The following is a 22,053-nucleotide window of genomic DNA, read 5'->3' on the forward strand; positions in this document are numbered from 1 at the left end:
CTGCACAATCCCACCTTCTCCTTCCACGTGCTTCATTTGACCATTTTGTTCCTCAACCCTGCTTCTCCTTCCCTTCTCCTCCTGCCCCAGGCCCAGCACCCACTGCCGGCTCCCTCTTGCCCCCAAACCCACAGCATCCCACGGCAGGGGCAGGGATGGAGCTGGGGCAGGTCGGGCTGGGGCAGCGCTGGGCTCTCGGCCGCTCCCGCCCGCACTCGGTCCCCACTGCAGCCGCTCCCGCCAGGACAGCGCGGGGGGGCCCGGCCTTGGCGCTGCCCCACTCCCACCTCCCCAAATTCCGCTCGAGGGGGGCGCTGGGGCCGAGGGGGGCGCTGGGCGCAGGTGGGGAACGCTGGGAGCTGCGGGTCTGCCTGGCAACTGCTGAGTCATCAGAGCCGCGTGCTCTGATTGGCTGAGCGCTGCCTGAGGGCTGGGGCTGCAGCAAGGGGGGGACACACAGCTCCAGGGGGGATGTCCCACAAACGGGGGACCCCCATAAAAGGAAGAACAGGAAAGTGTCTTTACAAACAGATGCTGTGAATCTGATTAAAGATAGGGCCAGGGCCTTGGACACAAGAAAGTGACAGGAGAAGCCATCAGCTTCAGAAAATGTTATTAACTGATGACACAGACTGCTGCTCAGCCAAGGTCCTGCCAAATTCATGTACTTCGAGAAGAACAAAGACTTCACAGAGTCATGAATATCGTTCGCTATATAAAAGTGGGGAGCATATTAAGGGGGTATGTGGTAGGTGGATTGGGAAGTCTGTACTTCTCAAGCACGACAGCCAATGCAGAAAGGGAAAGGGAGATGTGGCCAGGAAAATTAGGATGAAAAGGCAGCTGTGTCCTCCAAGAACTGGACAGACCCCGTGGGAAATGTCTCATGGCCATTCCCATTTTTCTAGGAATGAAATTACTTTTACAGGACTCCTCTGTCTGCTTTGTGGACAGAATCCTCTGGTGATGTCAATTTTTCCACACACCTTGGGACTCGTCCGGAATTCTATCCACCGTCTGGGGCAGTGGGCAGTGAGTGCAGCTGAAGGTGCCTCACCCAGTTTGGGTGATCGGCCCCCTTGGGGGCGGCAGCACCGGGGACTGATTGGGTACCTGAGAGTGACCAGGAGACAGACAAGTGGCACATCAGGGGGGGCTGTGAAGAGTCAGCAGGGAGAGAGCACTGAAAATCTCATCAGTGAGTGCACTGGGATCTTTGGGGAGTGAGCACGGCAGGGCACCCATGGAGACAGAAAAGGGAAAGCCAGGAAGGGGTCCTGTGCCAAAGGGATGATGATCCCAAAATATCTCTGAAGGATCCCTTGGGAGAAGGGTGAGGTAGATTGCACACTCCCTCAGAGGCAATTAAGGACTTGGACACCCAGGGGGGGCAATAAGAGAAGTGGAGAAGGGATTAGGACAACAGGGGATGGATGGCATTGGTGTGCTGGGAAGAGACTGGGTGAGGGGGAGTGTGCAGCAATATGCTTAAGGCAAAAAGCTGCAGGAGGAATCTTTGTGGGAAGGAAAAGGATGATGAAAAAGAGGAGGAAGAGAAAAATATTGAGGATTGGGATGTTTTTCAGCAGAGTCTTATCCTCAACATTTGCCAGCTGATCATTTGTATCCCCGGTTTCCAGGAGAGGAAAACAAGGAGGTCAGGGTTTCAGGGGGTTTCTCTGTGGGGGGCAGCGGCAGCACCGGGCGCAGAGGTGCGGGACCGGGAGCACGGGCTGGGGGCCTGGGGGGAGCTGCGGGGCCGGGCCGGGGCTGTGGGGCAGCCGGGGCTCAGCGCCGGGCGCTGCCTGACCCCACCAGCCCCGGGCAGGGCCGGCAGTGGCCCCCGGCCCCCAGGAGGCTGCGGGACGCCCCGGCCGCTGCCCGGCCCCGTGGAGCTGCCGGCCCTGCCCGCCGGGGGGGCGCCTTTGGACACTGCGGCAGGACAGGGACCGGCTCTGGGATACGGCCTGGGGAGGGCACCCTGAGCACAGGGACGAGGAGCAAGGAACACCCGGGAAATGTGGATTATACATTTTAGCATGGAGATTGTCTTTTAAGGATTTTGTTAGGGTTACTGGAGATACAAATGATTTTACAGAAAGCTCAGCAGCTGTCAAAGGATGAGCACCCACAGGCACTGAGGGGGGCTGCAGGAGGGGCAGAAGAAGGCCCTGCAGCACTTGGGCACAAAGGCCCAGCAGGTGAATGCAAGAAGGGAGCAGCAAAAGGCCAAGCTGAAGGCAAAGGCCAGGGCAGAGTTCCTACAGCCCCTGAGGGATCAGCCCCAGGGCCCAAGGGGGCCCCAGCACCCAGGGCACGGGCTCGGCCACAAGCACCCGGCAGAGGCATTGCCCTCCTCGGCAGGGGACAGCCCACCCAAACAGCCCCTGGCAAGGAATCAGGGCTCCAGCTGCAGGGCACAAGGACACTGCAAGCACAGACAGCAGCACCCGCAGGACCAGCAAGTCCACCCCGTGATGGACATGGATTGGCAGGGCTGTCACACCTCCCATCACACCAGGGACCCTCCACACTGGAGCCCTTGAGAACATTCAGGTGGGTCTGCATTGAGAGGAGGCCTCTCCTGATGGACACAGGAGCCTCTCAATGCACTCTGAATCTTAGACCTAAGAGGGTAAATAGTAAAGGAATATTTTAGTTTTTAAGGGAATGAGTGGGAAAGATGAGCAGGTATGATTTGTTCAACCACTATTAGAAGCTGTGAGGGATAGGTTTGAAATAAATGAATTTCTTTTTCTTCCTCCTGTGACTGCAATTAACTAGGAAGGCATTTGAGAGCTGGATTTTAATGCTGTAAAAGGTGATAGAGAGGCCAGCTCTGTTGTACCTCTGTGTCAAATGTCTGGCCAGGCCCATGCTGAAGTGAACCCTGAAGTGTGGGCAGCCCCAGGAGAATACAGACAGTTTGATAGGGAGCCTCTACAAAGTACGCTGAAGCTACCAGGACAACTGGTGTCTAAAAGCAACAGCCTGTTGCTTTATCTACCCCTGTTCGAAGGGAGAGAGGGAGGAAGGAAGTGGCGGAGGGAAGGAAGTGGCAGGAGGGAGGGAGGGAAGGAAGTGGCAGGAGGGAGGGAGGGAGGGAGGGAGGGAGGGAGGGAGGGAGGGAGGGAGGGAGGGAGGGAGGGAGGGAGGGAAGGAAGGAAGGAAGGAAGGAAGGAAGGAAGGAAGGAAGGAAGGAAGGAAGGAAGGAAGGAAGGAAGGAAGGAAGGAAGGAAGGAAGGAAGGAAGGAAGGAAGGAAGGAAGGAAGGAAGGAAGGAAGGAAGGAAGGAAGGAAGGAAGGAAGGAAGGAAGGAAGGAAGGAAGGAAGGAAGGAAGGAAGGAAGGAAGGAAGGAAGGAAGGAAGGAAGGAAGGAAGGAAGGAAGGAAGGAAGGAAGGAAGGAAGGAAGGAAGGAAGGAAGGAAGGAAGGAAGGAAGGAAGGAAGGAAGGAAGGAAGGAAGGAAGGAAGGAAGGAAGGAAGGAAGGAAGGAAGGAAGGAAGGAAGGAAGGAAGGAAGGAAGGAAGGAAGGAAGGAAGGAAGGAAGGAAGGAAGGAAGGAAGGAAGGAAGGAAGGAAGGAAGGAAGGAAGGAAGGAAGGAAGGAAGGAAGGAAGGAAGGAAGGAAGGAAGGAAGGAAGGAAGGAAGGAAGGAAGGAAGGAAGGAAGGAAGGAAGGAAGGAAGGAAGGAAGGAAGGAAGGAAGGAAGGAAGGAAGGAAGGAAGGAAGGAAGGAAGGAAGGAAGGAAGGAAGGAAGGAAGGAAGGAAGGAAGGAAGGAAGGAAGGAAGGAAGGAAGGAAGGAAGGAAGGAAGGAAGCTGAGGCTGAAAACTGATGACAACAGGAGGATCTCCTAGAGTTCAAGTCTGGCAGCAAGTTAAAGCTTTGACAACCTAAAGAGCCTCTAAATGGATGAGCAGGGCTCGGTTATTACAGTATGAAACTTGTTCAATGGCACAGGAGGATTCAGAACTGAGGACAGGGCAAGGGTTTAACCCAGCCTCCTGTTTGAACAGCCTGGAGAGGGGCTGGCAAGGAACCCAGGACTGCACTCAAGGGACAGAGCTCCAGACCCAGGCTGGGAGAGATTGATGGGACATTCCCTGGCCTGAGGGACAAAATGTGTTTGTGGATGGCTCTGCAAGGGCAGCAGAAGGGAAAAGAGCTACAAGACAGGCTGTTATTAAGGAAGGGGAATCAGACAAAGCGCAGGTCACCGCCCCATGCTCAGCTCAACCCGCGGAGCTCTGGGTGCTTGTAAGAGCCTGGCACTGAAATGCCCTGGGCAGGAAGGCTTCAATATCTTCTGCTGACACCATGGCACCTAACAGGGGGGCAAAAGCAATTCTGACTGCTTCAGCAAGCACTGGATCAGAGATCAAGGTAGATTCTCCCCCAGGAAGCTGGGCTGGCACAGAGCCTGCCCTGGCACTTTGCTGTTGCCAACACCCAGCCAGGACATCGGCTCCTGCCTAAGGAGTGCAAAGCAGCACCACTGGTGGCCAAGGGGCCCATGCCAAGTGTCCCTGAGGCCAGAAACAGCCGCCAGCACAGCTGAACACGGGGGGACCCCTCAGCCTGGCCTCAGGGGCTCTGAAGCCCCGGAGATTTGCACTTCCCGCCTGCAGCAGGACCATGGCAGCCCCCACTGAGCCTGCCCTGAAGGCAACGCAGCAGCAGCCAGGGCTCCACAGCGGGCCAAGCCCCTGGGCCTGCCCACAGATCCTCTGCTCAAACCCTCGGAAATCCTGGCCACCCTCCCCTGGCACCTCCAGCCACTGCGGCCAAGCCTCGCTGCCACTGCTGCAGCTTCAGCCCTGGCTGGGCCTGCACTGCCACAGCTGCTGGGGAGCACCACGGCACAATTCCACTCTGGGGCTCACTCACACCCACACTCTGGGCTGACTGCGACTGCATTGCTGCAAAATGTACCCATTTTGGTTCTTTTCAATCTTCTTTCTCTGCTCAGGCTTGGTTTGCCTTTGCCTTGGGGAAAGGAATTTTAAAGGTTTTATTTAAGGGCTGCTACACCACTCAACGGAGATGAGTTCAACATCTCCACAGACTGGGAATAGCCCAAAAGACACCCACAGAGATAACGACCAGCAACAAAACATCAACGCCCAGCAGCAAACAGCAACCAACAGCTACCCCAGACACTGCCCCCGGCACAGCTGGAGACACCTGGTCTGGAAAAGGCTGAGAAGGAAATCCAGGAGTGTGGACCGAATTCACAGCAGAGGGGAAGAAATCTGGGTCCAACAGGAAACCAAATACTAAAAACTTACACAACTTGGAAGCAATGAACATTAAAGCAGGGGATTTAGATTGGTTCAGACTACATAAAGTTTAGGAAAAATCCAGTAAAACTCACATGCCATGGAATGATTTTCTCTGTACAGCTGGGCTATTTGTGAAAGAAATTATTTCTGTTGCACATCCTGGCCAGAACCAAGTAATGCCTTGACTCTCTAATACTAAAGAGATTCTTGGAGAGTTTTTGTTTTCCCTGCAGTTTCAGTGACAAAATTACAACATGGGAAAAATTCTTCATAAAACTCCCACTTTATATTGTCAGGTAGGTTTGGGACACAAGTGTGAGAATCAGTTTTTGGTCTGGGTTTTTCCAGGTCCGCCTTTATGTTGCATTTTGCAAAATTGAACAGCTTTAAATCTGTTATGAATAAGAAGCTTGACCAGGCCAATATTCAAGCAGCAATCAATTTATTATTTAATATGGTAAAGTATGAGCAATACAGCGCTGGGTACAGTGGGGGAAGTTTTCCCTCCAACTGCACACCGATAATTGAGGCTTACAGGTATTTATAGGGGTACTCATCAGTTTTTTCAACCGTTTCTATTTCCAATTTTTACTCATCAGCAATTTTTATTCCAAATTATTACATCACAATTCTATACACTATTGTGATTTGAATTTCTCAGGATGTATTTTCAAAGGAGTATCCCAGATGGTGATGGTCCAGTTTCCGAAAGAAGAAAGACGAATCCCATCTGGTGGAGTCCAGCTCCCCAGATGTGGGTCCACCTTTTAATTGCAGAGACTATAAATCTCATAACAGTGATGTCCAGCTTCCCTTTGGTCGAAACCATAAGTCCTTGAGGTGATGTTCATCTTCCTTTCTCAAACTGTTTTTCTCTGCTTCCATAAGGCATGAGATAAGCATATTTCCTATATATATATTCCAAAGCTATAGTTTCAAGGACACAAGTAATATTCTAAAATTATACTTCAAAAGGTTATTATTGCAGAGCTATTTTATGGATTAAAAGCAAGCAAAAAGCAACATCCTTAACACCTTAATTCCAATGCTCCTAAATCAACCAGGGTTAATTTCAAACAAAAGATAGGTTCAAAGGCCTTTTTCTATGCTTTATTTTCCTCAGTTATTATTAGAATTTGCAGAATTTGCAGCATTGTCGATGTCCACACATTTCGCATTCGCAAGTACACACATCGCCTGTTTGTACCTGACACGAAACACAGCTTTGCATCTCACAAACCTAACACTTTTAACTCGTAAATAGTCAATACTTTTTTTTTTTTTAAAAAGCAGATTCTGGGGGGGCCACATGTGACTCACCAGATGGCTGCCCTGGAAGTGAAGCTTCATTCCAGGCAGCCTGCAGAGGAGCTTTAGAAATGCAAATGAACACTGCTGGGCAAAGCCTGGACAATGTACCTGGGTCTCTTGCCTGGGGCAGGAATTGGGCTCATTCCCTCTGCCCCTCAGCCCAAGCTCTGCCTGCTTGCACTGATGGAATTTGCACAGCTCAAGGCAGAGCCCAGGGTGAGGATATCTGACCCTGCAACAGAAACGGGCGAAGCTGCAAAGGGAAACAGCAAATGGAGAATGTTGGGAAAACTTCACTATAAATAAATGGGGGGGAATCATCCCTCTGCCCACTCCAACATCTGCTGTCACTGTCTGTGTTATATAGGGCGTATAACAGCACGGCGGCTGTTGCTACCACAAGTTCAGGAAAGCAGCTGAGAATCCAAGTATTTTATGCTTAAATTACAAAAAAATCGGCCAATTGATGCAGCCCTGGCTCCTGAGGCAGTGCAAACAATGGGAAAAACATCAACGCCCACCAGAACAAATCCTATAACATCATGCAACAGCCCCTGGGAACCCAAACCAATTCATATCAGGAGCCACAGAACCTATTTCTCATTTCAATGGCATCATTAGATTACAAGCTGCCCTCGGAATAACCAACCAGACAGCTCCAGCTCCTGACCTTCCTGCTGAGCAATCCACTGAAATGAGGAACACAACATTTCACCATGGGATGGGATCAGATTATCTTTTAGCCGAAAAAAGAGGAGTTTGTGGAAAATTCAATGACTCAAACTGCTGTTAGCAAATAGATGACAAAGGAAAAGTGGTGAAACAGATAACAAGGAAACAAGAAAGCAGCTCATGTTCCACCCCAAACGTGGAAAGGAGGGAATGGGACACGGTTTCGTGGCTCCCTAGCAGACCATGGGTTAAACGAATGCTGTTTCTGCTCTGTTGTGCTACAGCAACTCTCATCTTTTTACCATGCTCCACACCTCGAGAGTGCAGCTCATTCAGCAGCTGAGCGAGGGGATGCAGGTGGCAGCCAGGCCTCATGATCCAGAAACGGCTGCAGAAGGACAGGGAATGAGGACACTGAGAATAATCCCAAAAACAAAGAGGACCCAGGAAGAAAAAACAGAGTCAATGAGTGAAGCTGCTTGGAGATAGGGCCAGGGACTTGTAGAGAAGGAAGTAACAGGAGAAACCCTCAGTTTCAGAAAATATTAGAAATCGACACGAACTGCTGCTCAGACAAAGTCCCGCTAAATTCCTGAACTTCCAGAAGAACAAAGACTTAACAGAGCCGTGAATATCGGCTGTTCTACAAAAGTGGGAATGCACATTAATGAGGACATGCAGTTGGCGATCGGGAAGTCTGAACCTTCCAAGTACCTCAGCCAGTGGGCAAAGGGAGAGGGAGATGAGGCCGGGAAAATGAGGATAAAAAGGAGGCTGCGAACTACAACAATGGCAGCGAGCGCACGGCAAATGCCCCACGGCCTCTCCCTCTGCTCAGCAATAAAGTCACTTGTACAGGACTCCTCTGTCTCCTCGGGGCACAGAAACCTCCGGCCATGTGAATTTCCCCGCACAGCCCCGGGCACGGGGCAGCCGCCTCTGTCCCAGCCACAGGAACCGGGCCGAGCCAGCGCTGCTCCGGCAGCGGCTCCTGCCGAGGCAGCGGCCGCAAGGAGACCGCGGGCAGGGGATGCCCGAGAGAGGCCCCGAGCCCCTGGGAAGCCCCTGCAGAGCCATGGAAGCGGCTCCTGGCGGCACCTGTGAGCCCGGGGGGGATCCTCGTGGAGCAGCCCGTTCCCGAGGGACCGTGTCCCGTGGGAGGGACCCCAGGCTGGAGCAGGACGAGGATTCCTGTCCCTGAGGGGAGGCTGTGACATGACCGGGCTCTGACCCCCATCCCCTGCGCCTCTGGATGTGGAGAAGGGAGGGAATGCAGGATGGAGTTAAGCCCGGGAAGGAGAGAGAAGTGGGGGGAGGATATTTGCGTAGGAATTATTTCAGTTCTCATTCTCTTGCCCTGCTATGTTTGATAATAAATTCAATTAATTTCCCCAAGTCAAGTGTGAGAGGAATGATGGATTTTGTCCTTACAAACAGGCTGTGGGTCTGCTGGTAGATCAAACCAGCACTCAGAGATAAAAGAAACAATGGGAAAGATTCCACTGATTGATGAATGGGAAAAGATATTTGCTTTTACAAACAAACTTTAGGTTTGCTGATAAATGAAATTGAACTTCGAAAGATGAAAGAAACAATGAGGGAAAACCCTACATACCATAAGAATTAAAAATAAAAAGGGAGGGTGATACATTAGAGGGCAATCTTCAGTATTGGGCGTATCGGAAAGCCTGAACCTCTCACGTACCTCAGCCAATGGGGAAAGAGAGAAGGGAAATGCGGCCGGGAAACTGGGATAAAAAGGGAGGCTGCGTCCTCCAAAAATTTGAGAGACCCCAGGGGAATGCCCCATGGCCTCTCCCTCTATTCGAATAAAGTAAAAGGACTCCTCAGTCTCCTTTTTGGAAATAAATCTCTGATGTTTATGGATAAATTTTCCTGACAATTGTGTTGTCCCCGTCACCAGTGATTGAACTATCCCCACCCTTACCCAGACCCTCGAGCCTTTCCTTACGTGCTCTGTTCCCTGCCCAAGGGGAGGAGGGAAGTGACAGAGAGGTTTTGGCCTCTCTCCAGCATCCCCGGCTCCGGCCTGGGCTCCTGCCGGGGCTGCAGGTGGGTCCCTCCTCCGTCCCGCACTCACCCCAGCTCCCAGCGCCCTCAGGGCCCGGTCACGCCGAGCTCCCGGCGGTTGGGGGCAGCAGCAGCGGCTCCTTGGCCTCCTACCCGGGCCGGGCCCCGCGCCAGCGCCGCTCCTCAGCCGCGGCTGCCGGGAAATGCCGGAGCTCGGGGAAAGGGAGACGAGGCCGTGCCGTGTGCGGAGCCCGCCCCTCGCTGCGATTGGCTGATTCTGCCGTCACTCCGCAATCTGGCCGCTGATTGGTCAGAGCCGGGCTAAGCACGGCCCCCGGTGCCGCCCTGAGGGCGCCCCTGGCTCGGCAGAGCCGCCATTATCGGAGCGTCCGTGCGGGGCCGGGAGGGGCGGCAGCGGCCGGAGCCTGGTGAGGCGGCGGCGGCGGCGGAGCTCGGAGGCGGCCCCAGCGCAGCCTCCGGGGACGGGGCAGCCGCCTCTGTCCCAGCCACAGGAACCGGGCCGAGCCAGCGCTGCTCCGGCAGCGGCTCCTGCCGAGGCAGCGGCCGCAAGGAGACCGCGGGCAGCCGCTCCCGCAGCGCCCTCACGCCAGCGGCAACACGCGCCGGACACGGCACAACGAACCCGCCTGAGCCCCCTGCGGCCCCCGAGGCCCGCAGCGAGCCCCGAGCCCCCGCACAACCCAGCGCGCCTCCCACCTGCGCTGTGGCCGCCTCCCAGCTCCGCCGCCGCCGCCTCACCGGTGGGTCCCGGTCACCCCCTGGATGATCCCGGTCGCTCCCAGTATGTTCAGAATCACTCCCGGTAGGATCGCAGTTGCCCCCAACACGGTCCCAGTGGTCCCAGTCATGCCCTGTATGGTTCCTTTCACTCTCAGTCCCTCTCAGTAAGAGCCCAGTGGGGCCCCAGGTCACTTCAGTATGAGCCCAGTCACACCTTACCCGATGCCATTTGCCCCTGCTGTGGTCCCACTTGCTCCCAGTATAAGTCCAGTCACCTCCAGTACGATCCCAGTTACTCCCAGACACTCCCAGTACTATACCAGTCACTCCAAGTGTGACCCCCTCAGTCCCAGTATGATCCCAGTATGACCCCTGCATGGGCCAGCTGCTCCCAGTATGATCCCAGTTGCTCCCTGCATAATTCCAGTTTCTCCTCTTCACCCCTACTACAGACCTGATCACTCCCAGTACGATTCCAGTCAGTCCCAAGATGATTCAAACCACTCCCAGTCTCTCCCAGTATATCTCAATTGTCCCCTGCATGCTCCCAGTTGCTCCCAGTAGCCCCCAGTGTGGTCCCAGTATATCCCAGTATGATCCCTGGTGCCCCAGGTCTGTTCCCAGTGGGTTCTTTTCCCAGTCTGTCCCAGTCCTTCGCCAGCAGCTGCTGCCGTTTCCCAGATTCTGCCCCCCCCACCCCATTCCCAGGCATTGGGACCCCCCTGCACCCCCTTATCCAGCACCAACACCCCCTGCACCCCCTTTCCCGGGTATCCTCCTCTCCCAGCCCCTGGATCCCCCGTTTCCGGGACCCCGGGGACCCCCGGGCCCCCATTCCCGGCCAGCCCGGGCACCTCAGCCCCAGCCTCCCTTTGCTGGGAAACCCGGCCTGGGCACGGGGCTCTGCGGCCGCTCTGGGATTTATGATCCCCCAGAAGAAAGGGAGAGAACAGCAGAGGGAGGGAGAGAAGGAGATTGGGAATCAGGGCTCGGGTCCCAGCGCTGAGCCCTGCTCCGCCGGGGGTGGGACCCGCACCCGCAGGAAAAATTGGCTCCGCTGCTCCCGATGCTTGCCCGGCTTTGGGCCGAGCCCAGCGGGGTCCGGGCAGAGTTTGAGCGCAGGGCCGGGAGCTCAGCACAGCCCGGCCCGGGGGTCCCGCAGGGCGCGGCCCTGGAGGGTCCCAGACGGATCCCCGAGGGATCCAGAGGGGTGCCAGGAGGGGATCCAGGTGAATTCCCTGGAATTCGCCCTTTCCCCGTCCCCCTTTTCCCCTCCCCCCGCGCTCCCTCGGGCACTTTCGCTTTCGCGTCTCTCCAGCTGCGCCACAGCCGCGATCGGGGTCGGCTGCGATGGCTCCAGCGCTGGGGTTGGGGGTGCTCTGGGGGCTCCTGGGGCTCCTGGGGAACCCAGGGTGTGCGACCAAAGGTGAGTGGGACCCTCCGAAACCGGGAACCCCCTGAATCGCAATTCCCGGGCACCGGGAACCCTCTAAACCTCCATTCCCGGGCAGGGGAACCCCGGTGAACCCCCATTTTGGGTCCTGTGACCCCCCTCAATCACCTTCTCCACCATCGGGACCCCCCTGTACGCCTTTATCTGGAACCAGGACCCCCTGTACCCCCATTTCTGAGCAGGAAAACCCCCCTGAACCCCCGTTCCTGAGCACGCAGACCCCCTTGAGCGCCCATTTCTGGCCACCCAGACCCCCCTGAGCCCCCTTTGGCAGCACCGGGACCCCCTTGTTCGCCCTCACCGGCACCCCCGGAACCCCCATTTTCGGGCACCGGGAACCCCTTGAACCCCGAATCCCGGGAAGGAAACTCCCCCTGAACCCGCATTCCTTGGCACGGAAGCTCTCTGAACCCCAATTTTTGGGCACCGGGATCCCCCTGCCCCCCCTAATTCTGGACTGGGATCCCCCCTCACCCCCATCAGTGCTCTAGGACCCCCTGCACCCCCATTCCCGCCCATCCCGCCCATCCCAGACCCCAGACCCGCCCTTTTCCTCGGCTTTTGCACCCTCAGATCTCCCAAATTTCTGAAATTTCTGCGTCCCTCCAGTTCTGCATTCCCGGCGCTTCCTGGAAGGGGTTCCAGGGGGTCCCAGAGGGTCTCCCGGGGGTCCCAGGGGGTCTCAGCGAGGATCCAGTGGGATCCAGATGAATTCCCTGGAATTCCCCTTTTCCCCGTCTCGCTTTCGCGTCTCCCAAGCTGCGTCCCCGGGATCCGCCCGCCTCTCCCAGCCCCAGAGCCCCCTTTCCGTGACCCAGGGACCCCCTGGAGCCCCATTCCCGCCTTTCCCAGCTCCCAGACCCCACTGCCCTCAACACCGGGGACCCCTGGACCCCTTTTCTGGGTTCAGGGACCCCCTGGATCCCCCAGCCCGCCTCTCCCAGTCCCTTCCTTGAACCTTGGACCCTTCCCGGCTCTCCCGGTTCTGCTTCCCAGCCCTTGGACGCCCCCAGACCGCCCAATCTCTGCGTGCCCCCAGTTCTCCACCCCCTGTACGTCCTGTGGGGATGTCCTGGCAGGTCCCGGGGGGGTTCAGGGGAATTCCCAGGGTTTGCTCTGTCCCCTCTCCCTCCCCGCGCTGCCCCGGTCACTTTCGCGTCTCCCAAGCTGCGGCACCGGGACGCGCCCGGGGACCGGGGACTGCTCCGGCACCGGGACCCCCCTGAACCGCAATTCCTGGGCACGGGGACCCCCGAACTTCCATTTCCGGGCGAACCCCCCTTCCTGGGCACAGAGACTGCCTTGAACGTTCATTTCGGGGCACCGGGAGCCTCCCTGTACCCCCTTCCCCAGCCCCGATAATCCCTGCACCCCTTTATCTCGAGACTGGAACCCCGTGAACCCCCATTCCCGGGCACGGAAACCGCCCTGAACCCCCATTTCTGGGCACCAGGACCCCTTGAACCCCGTGACCCGGGAAGGGAAACCCCCCTGAACCCCATTGCCTGGGCACCAGGACCAAGCTGCATCCCATTATCCGGCACTGGGACCCTGAACCCCCATTCCCTGCACCAGGACCCCCCGAGCCCCCCATTCCTGTGAAGAGGGACTCCTGCAATCCCTTCCTCATCACCAGATCCCAGCCAGGCCATTACCTGGCACCAGGACCCCTGAACCCCGATTCCCTGAAGGGACTCTCCATGAACCCCCATTCTGGGGCACCGGGACCCCACTGCATCCCCTTATGCAGCACTGGGACTCCCTGAACCCCCATTCCGCTGCACCAGGACGCCCGTTCACGCCCATATCCAGGACTGGAACCCTCCCAAACCCTCCATTCTCAGGCACAGGGACCCCCCCGCACCCCCTTATCCAGCCCCAATGCCCCCCCCAAACCCCCTGTCGCAGCCCTCCCCCTCTCAGACACCCCAGCCCCCGCTTTTCCTTGACCGCGGCACCCCCTGGACCCCCACTCCTGCCTTCCCCAGCCCCCACCCACCACCTTCCTCAACACCGGGGGCCCGTGCACCCCCTTTCCTGGGCACAGGGACCCCTTGGAACTTCCATTGCCCTCAGCCCCCTTTCCTTGACCTGGGACCCCCTGAACCTCCGTTCCTGGGCATGGAGACCCCCCTGCACCCCCGATCCGGGACCGGGACCCCCTCCTGGACCCCCTCACGTGTTCTGGGACCCCCTGCACCCCTCCCCGGCCCTGCCGCCCTTCCCAGACCGCAGACCCGCCCTTTTCCTTCACCTTTGCACCCCAGATCTCCCAAATTTCCCGATCCCCTCAGTTCTCCACTCCCGGCACTTTCTTAAAGGGGGTCCCAGGGGTCCCAGGTGGTTCTCCGAGGGCTCCAGGGCGGTGGCAGCGGGGATCCAGAGGGATCCTGAGGGATTCTCTGGAATTCCCCCGTCCCCTCGCCCTCCCCGCCCTCCTCGGTCCCTTTCGCTTCCGCGTCCCAACCTGCGAGACCGGGATCTGCCCGGCGACCGGTGACGTCACGGAAGACTCGGGCTGCCATTGGCGGGCAGGAAATAGCGGCGCCAATGGCGGGGCCGGAGGCGGCTCTGGGGGCGGGGCCAGTGTTGAGGCGGGGCCAGGGCTGTGGGCGGGGCCGCAGCGAAGCAGCGCCATGGCTCCAGCGCTGGCTCTGGGGCTGCTCCTGGGGCTCCTGGGGAACCCGGCGGGCGCGACCAAAGGTGAGTGGGAACCCCGAAACCGGGAACCGCCTGCACTTCCATTTCCGGGTACCGGGACACCCCTGAACTTCTATTACCGGGCACGGGAACCCCCCATAGCCCCATTTTGGGTCCTGTGACCCCCCTCCATCCCCTTCCCCAGCACCGGGACCCCCCTGTACCCCCTTATCTGGCACCGGGACCCCCCAGAAGCCCCTTCCTGGGCAGGGAAACCCCCCTGAACCGCCATTCCCGGGCATGAGAATGCACTGAGCCCCCATTCCTGAGCACGGGGACCCCTTGAGCGCCCATTTCGTGACACTGGGGACCCACTTGAACCCCGAATTCCGGGTAGAGAATCCCCTGAACCCCAATTCCTGGGCACTGGGACACCCCTGAATCTCCATTTCCGGGCACTGGGACCCCCCTGAGCCCCCTTTGGCCGCACCGGACCCCCTTTTTCACCCTCATCTGGCACCATGACCCCCTGTACCCCCATTTCTGGTCACGGACGCCCGCGGGACCCGAATTTTCGGGCACCAGAACCCCTTGAACCCCGAATTCCGGGAAGCAAACTCCCCATGAACCCGCATTCCTCGGCACAGGAACCCTCCGAACCCAAATTTTTGGGCACCGGGACCCCCCTGCTCCCCCTAATTCGGGACTGCGATCCCCCCGCACCCCCGTCAGTGCTCTGGGACCCCCTGCACCCCCATTCCCGGCCATCCCGCCCTTCCCAGATCCCAGACCCGCTCTTTTCCTCGGCTTTTGCACCCCCGATCTCCCAAATTTCTGCGTCCCCCCAGTTCTCCATTCCCGGCGCTTCCTGGACGGGGTTCCAGGGGTTCCCCGAGGGTCCCCCGGGAGTCCCAGGGGGTCTCAGCGAGGATCCAGTGGGATCCAGATGAATTCCCTGGAATTCCCCTTTTCCCCGTCTCGCTTTCCGGGATCCGCCCGCCTCTCCCAGCCCCAGAGCCCCCTTTCCGTGACCCAGGGACCCCCTGGAGCCCCATTCCTGCCTTTCCCAGCTCCCAGACCCCACTGCCCTCAACACCGGGGACCCCTGGATCCCCTTTGGTGTGCACAGGGACCCCCTGGATCCCCCATCCCACGTCTCACAGTCCCTTCCTTGAACCTCGGACCCTTCCTGGCTCTCCTGGTTCTGCTTCCTGATCCCTGGACATCCCCAGGGGGTCCAGGAGGGTCCCTGGGTGGTTGTGGAGGTTCCCGGGGGGATTCTGGGCTCTAAGACTGCCCTGAATTTCCAGTCCTGGGTACTGGGATCCCCCTGCACCCCCCTTATCCAGCACCAATCCCGCCCTGCACCCCCTTTCTCCTCAGTCCTGCCTTTCCTCATCGCCAGACCCCTCTTTTCCTTGTCCCTGAGACCCCCTGGACCCCCATTCCTGCTTTTCTCAGCCCCCAGCCTCCCCTTTCTGCTCCATCAAGGACCCTCAAGATTTCTATTCCCAGTTCCTCCCACCTTGTGACCCCTTTCCTGGGCACAAGGATTCCCTGGAGCCCCCATCCTGCCTCTCCCAGTTCCTGTATCCCCCTTTCCATAACCCTGGAACCCCCTGAGCCCCCATTCCTGGACACCAGGACCCCCTGCAGGCCCTTTCCTGTCCATCCCACCTCTCCCACCCTGTACACCCTTTCCTTGGCCTCAGGATCCCCAAACCCCTTCCCAGCTCTCCCAGTTCCCCTTTCATTGTTCCATGATCCCCTCAACCCCCCCAAATCTCCGTGTCCCCCCAGTTCTCCACTCCCTGCATTACCTGGATGTGGCAGTGTCAGAGCCCAGCCCGGGGATCCCCCAGTTCATGTTCATTGGGTACCTGGATGGGATCCCCTTCGTGCGCTACGACAGCGAGCGGGGCCGGGCAGAGCCGCTGACACAGTGGATAAAGGATGGAGCTGAGCAGGAGTATTGGGATAGGGAGACGCAGAGTGGTGTGAGGAACCAGCACATCTCTGCCAGGAGCCTGGAGACACTGCGGGAACGATACAACCAGAGCAGGGGTGAGTGGGGGGAGCTGTGGGGCTGGGATGGGATCTGTGGGGTTGGGATTGGATCCATGGAGCTGGGATGTGGAGATCCATGGGGCTGGGATGTGGATTCATGGGGCTCCAAGGGGCTGGGATGAGGCTCTGTGGGTCTCCATCAGACTCTGGGGCTCCACAGGGCTGGAATGGGGCTCTGTGGGGCTGGGACACAATTCCATGGGTCTCTGTGGGTGCAATCCCCCCAGGTCTCCATACAAACTTGCGAGTTTCTGGCTGTGATCTCCTGTCCGATGGGAGTGTTCATGGATCTGAGCGGTACAGCTACGATGGACGGGATTTCATCTCCTTTGACCTGGGATCCGGGAGATTGGTGGCGGCCGACAGCGCTGCTGAGATCACCAGGAGGCGCTGGGAACAGGAAGGGACCGTGGCTGAGGGTTTGATGAATTACCTGAAGCACGAATGCCCAGAATGGCTCCGGAAATACGTCGGGTACGGGCAGAAGGAGCTGGAGAGCAAAGGTGGGTGCAGAATTCCTGTGGGGATTTGGGATTTGGGAACGGAAGGCTTGGGAACACAGTAGTTCCTGTGGGAATTCCATGGGTAGATCTCACCCCCATGCCATTCCTATGAAATTCCATGATCAGATTTCACTCCCATCCCATTCCCATGGAATTTCATGGGCAGATCTTGCCCCCATCCCATTCCCATGGAATTCCGTGGTCAGATCTCCCCTCCATCCCACTCCAGTGGGAATTCCATGGTCAGATCTCACCCCAGTCCCATTCCCATGGAATTCCACGGATGTCTAGCACTGTTATCCATTCCAGAGTCCCCTGATGTCCATGTGTCCGGAAGAGAGGAACACGGGATGCTGATCCTGTCCTGCCACGCGTACGGATTCTACCCCAACACCATCGCAGTCAGCTGGATGAAGGGGGGTGAAACCTTGGATCAGGAGACGGAGTGGGGCGGGATCGTTCCCAACAGCGACGGCACCTTCCACACCTGGGCCAGGATCGAGGCGCTGCCGGAGGAGCGGGAGCAGTACCGGTGCAGGGTGGAGCATCCCGGAATGCCAGAGCCCGGGATCTTCGCTTGGGGTGAGGCTGGGAATGTGGGGATTGGGAATTTGGAATTCCTAAATGGGGATTCCCCTCCCCCTCCTCACTATCCCATGTTTCCCAGAGCCGACATCTGGCGGGAATCTCACTGTGGTGGTCGCTGCGTCCGTCATCGCTGCCATCCTCATCCTCATCTTCATCGGATTTGGCGTCTGGAAGCTCCAATCCGGTAACACACGGGAGGGGGGTCGGGACACGGATCCACCCAGCACCGTTCTGGGAATCCTGTGACACCGATGCTGATCTCACTTTGTTTCCACAGGGAGGAGGGACAGGAATGGATACAACCCGGCGGCCGGTGAGTTCCAATGGCGGATCCAGCTCTGGATCCCCTCTGTGTGGATCCCAGGATGGATCCTGGGGTTAATCCCAGCGTGTGATCCGTGCTGGAATCTCATTGATCTTCTCTTTCTGCAGGAAAAGATGTGGGAACCAATGGCTTGAGCACAGGTACAGAGTAGGATCAGGGTGGGATTCCAGAGGAGGATTGGGGCAGGATGGATGGACTGGGATCAGGGAGGGATTCTGGATTAGAGCAGGGGTCCAGAGTGGGATCAAGTGGAATTGTAGAGTGGGATTTGGGCTGGATTGTGGAGTGGGATCAGGAGGGATGGAATGGAGCAGGATCCGGTTGGGATTCCAGAGAAGGATTGGGGCAGTATGGATGGGGCGGAATGGAGTGGGATGGATGGATGGATGGATGGATGGATGGATGGATGGATGGATGGATGGATGGATGGATGGATGGATGGAGCAGGGCTGGGGCAGAATGGATGGAGTGGGATCAGGTGGGATGGATGGAGCAGGATTGCAGCCCGATTGGGGTGGGATCACGTGGGATTCCAGAGAAGCTCCTGCTCTCCATGGGCTCCAGCCAGGTCCATCCTGTGGAATGGGGACAGGGACAGGGTGACACCGTGACCCTCTCTCATCCTGGCAGGAATCACTGCCTGAGCAATCCATGGAGCTGGATCCTGCCCCTTCCCGCTTCCCAGGAAAGCCGAGAGCTGCCAGCAGAGCTCATCCCACTGCTCCCACCCACCCCATGGCTCTTGCTAACGGATCCATTTCCCGTTTTCCAATGTTTTAAAGGCAAGAACCACAAATATTCATAATGCTTCACTTCTGGTGTGAAATTATCCTGCTTTGGGCAATAAATCCTGCTTGGGGCAATAAATCTGGGTTCCCTCCTCCAGTGTCTGGCAGTTCCTCTCTGGGAGCCAGGAATGGGAATGGCATCACTGGGACAGAGATGGAGACAATGGGAGCTGGGATGGGGACACGAGGAACTGGGATAGGGGAAGCAAGAGCAGGATGGGGACACCAGGACTGGGATGAGGATTCCAGGAGCAGGATGGGGACACCAGGAGCACGATGGGGACACCAGGAGCAGGATGGGGACACAAGGAGCAGGATGGGGACTTGCCAGCCATGCTCCATACCCCAGGATTCATTTCCCACTCCATGTCCCATGTCCAAGGTGTCCCCAGGAGGGTTTGGCTGCGTTGGGCTCCTGGAGGGGCAGTGGGATGGGGGGAGGGGCCAGGCAGGCCTCATTGTCCCCAGTGGTCCTTGAGTGTCCCAAAATCAGGGCTTGGGATCTCAGAGAGGTTCCCTGGCCATGACCATGGCCATGACACAAGCACGAGATGGCCATGAGAATGACCATGAGTGACACAGCCCTGAGATGACCATGGGATGACCATGACTGTGACCATGACACAACCACAACCCTGACCATGAGATGATTTGGACCAAGAGATGACCGTGGGTTGGCCATGGCACAACTGTGGCCTTGAGGTGACCATGTGTCATGGTTTGACACTGGCACAATGCCAGTGCCCCCATGAGGATGCCCTCTCCCTGGTAGCTGCTGTGAGATGTGACCAGGAATAAGCAAAGCAGGCTCCTACTTAGGAAAGAAAACAAAACAGAACTTTATTAACTACTCTACAACTACAAATAAAAAGGAACACACACACAGGGAAAATGAAAACCTTACAAATGCATTTCCTCCTCCCCCCACCAAATTTCCAACACAATACATCTATTCCCCAAATCACCAACTCTCGGTCTAGCACCACCCTTCAGACAATCAATCCTCAGTTAATCAAGAGGAGAGGAGTCCTTCTTGTACCATGGGCTTCCCCTGGAAACACAGCTGAAGCCTCGTGTGTTTCCGTGTCACTCGTGGCACCGCCCGGAGTGCATCTGCCGTCGTGACCTCTTCCTTTCATGTCCAGTTCTCTCACCACTGAACATGGACCAGAGCTGCTTCTGGGGTTGTCTTTTTAAGGATGCTCTGTCCCGATCCAAAAAAGGCACAGTCTCTCCTTTGGGACACCTGTCCCCCCATATTTTTTCACCCCCTGGGGCCGAGGGGCACCAACACTGAACCCTCTTGGTTCTGTGGCCATTGCCTCCCCCTGGATGCAGTCTCTGTGTCACAAGGAACATGGTTCTGTCCATGGCTGTACAAAAAGAGTCCAGCAAAAGCCACTCCATCATCTCTTCCCACTAGGATTCTTCTCTATTCTTCCACTATTTCTCACTCGCCCAGAGCTCTCTCACACTTGCACATTTCCTTCCTCATCTTCCATTCTATCTTCTAGTAGAGGTCAATGATCTGTAAAGTTGTTTTCCAATTCTCCAAAAAGGGGTTAAAAGCTCCTACAAGTGGCCGGCTGAACCCCCCCTTCTTCTCCTTCCCAGCCGTGCTGCCGGCACAGGCCCATGTTTATCAAGCTTCAAGGTTACAGTCTCAGGCACCGGCTCTCTCTCTCTCTCTGTGTCTCTCAGGGGGGGCTGCCCGATGCCTCCCGGTGTCTCTCTCTCTCTCTTCCACCCTTCCACCCCCGGGCTCAGGCCTACCTCTCTTGGCCACATGGCTTTTCCCCTCCCCCTGCCCAGCCAGCAGCTGGGCCGGGGGAGAGACCCGAACTCTTTCCCACTGGAAATCCAAAAGGACCCTCCCAGGGGAGAGCTCTGCTTTTAACCCCGTGTTCTCAGAGGCATGTCCATGTCCCAATGGCCAGGTTAAATGCCAATATTAAAGCCTGAATATCCATTGGCCAAAAACACAGCATCCCCAAAAACACATTTCCTGTCAAACCACCACACCATGAAGTGACAATGACATGATCATGAGATGACCATTACAGTGAGATGACCCTGAGCATGAGATGATCGTGATCAGGAAATGACCATGACCATGTGAAGGCCATGAGATGACTGTGACCATGAGATGATCACCACCATATGGCCCAACCACAGATGAGAGATGGCCATGATAAGATTGTGGCAAATGAGTTGAATGTGAGATGATCATAAAATGACCATGACAATGCAATGGCCATGACCGTGACCATGACACAACCAGGACCATGGGATGACCATTACAATGAGATGACCATGAGCAGGAAATGATTGTGACCAAGAGATGACCATGAGATGAGATCAAAACACACCATGGCCATGTGTGATCATGGTCATGACATGACTGTGAGATGACCATTACAGTGAGATATCCATGAGAATACGGTGATGGTCATCAGAAAATGACCATCACCATGAGATGGCCATGAGATGACCGTGACCATGACACAACCATGATCATAAGATGACCACTACAGTGAGATACAACTGTGACCATGAGATCACCGTGACCATGAGGTTATAGTGACCAAGACATGACCACAATGCAACCATGGCCATGTGGTGATCAAGGCCATGAGATCACCATGACTGTGACCATAATACAACCACAACCATGAAATGATCAAGATTGTGACAAGATTCAAGAGCTGACCAAGAGATAACCATGACCATGACACAACCACAGATGTAAGATGACCATGATATGATTGTGGCCATGAGTTGACCATGAGGTAACAATGAGATGACCATGACATGGCCATGAGATGACCATGACATGACTGTGAGCATGTGATAACTGTGACCAAAGACCATGAAATGACCACAACACATCATGGCCATGTGGTGATCAAGGCCATGAGACAATTGTGAGATGACCACAACCATGACAGGATTATGACCATGAGCTGATCATTACAATGAGATGACCATGACCGTGGAATAACCATGACTGTGACACAGCCATTGCTTTGATGATGTGATTGTGACCATGAGATGACCATGAAATGACCATGAGATGATCATGACTAAATTATGGCCATGGGGTGATCAAGACCATGAGATGACCTTGACCATGCAATGACCATGACACAACCATGACCTTAAGATGACCATGTGGTGACCTTGAGATGGCCATTACAGTGAGATGACAGTGAGCATGAGATGACGGTGATCAGGAGATGACCAAGAGCATGAGATGTTTGAGATTAGGAGATGAACACAATAAAACCATGGCTATGAAATTATTGTGGCCACAGGTGACCACAACCATGAGATAATGGTGATAAAAAGATGATTATGAACACGAGATGACCATGACCATGAGATGACCATGACCATAACCATGATATTAATTTGACAGAACTATGACCATGACTGTGACCATGACCATGAGATGATGGTAATCAGGAATGATATGAGCATTATGGTGAGTTGACTATGAGCACGAGATGATGATGATCAAGAATTGACCATGACCATCATGGTGACACCATGACTGTGATGGTGACACGACTACAACTGTGACATGACCATGAGAATGAGATATTGAGACCAAGAGATGACCATGAGATGACCATGACTATGACCATGACACAA

At 56.2% G+C, this 22,053-nt stretch overlaps 1 protein-coding gene across 3 annotated transcripts in view; it reads left to right on the forward strand.

Moving 5' to 3' along the window:
• The window catches only part of LOC143691863 (class I histocompatibility antigen, F10 alpha chain-like), a 56,765-nt gene extending 38,269 nt beyond the window's left edge, over nucleotides 1-18,496 (forward strand). The window contains exons 1-9 of one of the 3 annotated variants that reach the window (XM_077191152.1): nucleotides 11,087-11,264; nucleotides 11,354-11,461; nucleotides 15,929-16,192; nucleotides 16,423-16,698; nucleotides 17,008-17,280; nucleotides 17,366-17,470; nucleotides 17,564-17,599; nucleotides 17,719-17,751; nucleotides 18,242-18,496. In XM_077191152.1, the coding sequence (XP_077047267.1) occupies nucleotides 11,102-11,264; nucleotides 11,354-11,461; nucleotides 15,929-16,192; nucleotides 16,423-16,698; nucleotides 17,008-17,280; nucleotides 17,366-17,470; nucleotides 17,564-17,599; nucleotides 17,719-17,751; nucleotides 18,242-18,255 (1,272 nt within the window). In that variant the 5' untranslated portion in view covers nucleotides 11,087-11,101 and the 3' untranslated portion in view covers nucleotides 18,256-18,496. Of the gene's footprint in view, nucleotides 1-11,086; nucleotides 11,265-11,353; nucleotides 11,462-14,091; nucleotides 14,192-15,928; nucleotides 16,193-16,422; nucleotides 16,699-17,007; nucleotides 17,281-17,365; nucleotides 17,471-17,563; nucleotides 17,600-17,718; nucleotides 17,752-18,241 lie in introns of those variants that run through there. The other 2 variants (XM_054651016.2, XM_077191153.1) reach the window with 2 other exon arrangements.
• The last annotated feature ends 3,557 nt before the right edge of the window (nucleotides 18,497-22,053 follow it).

This window comes from Agelaius phoeniceus, chromosome 27, assembly GCF_051311805.1.
Source record: "Agelaius phoeniceus isolate bAgePho1 chromosome 27, bAgePho1.hap1, whole genome shotgun sequence".
NCBI classification, from domain to species: domain Eukaryota; kingdom Metazoa; phylum Chordata; class Aves; order Passeriformes; family Icteridae; genus Agelaius; species Agelaius phoeniceus.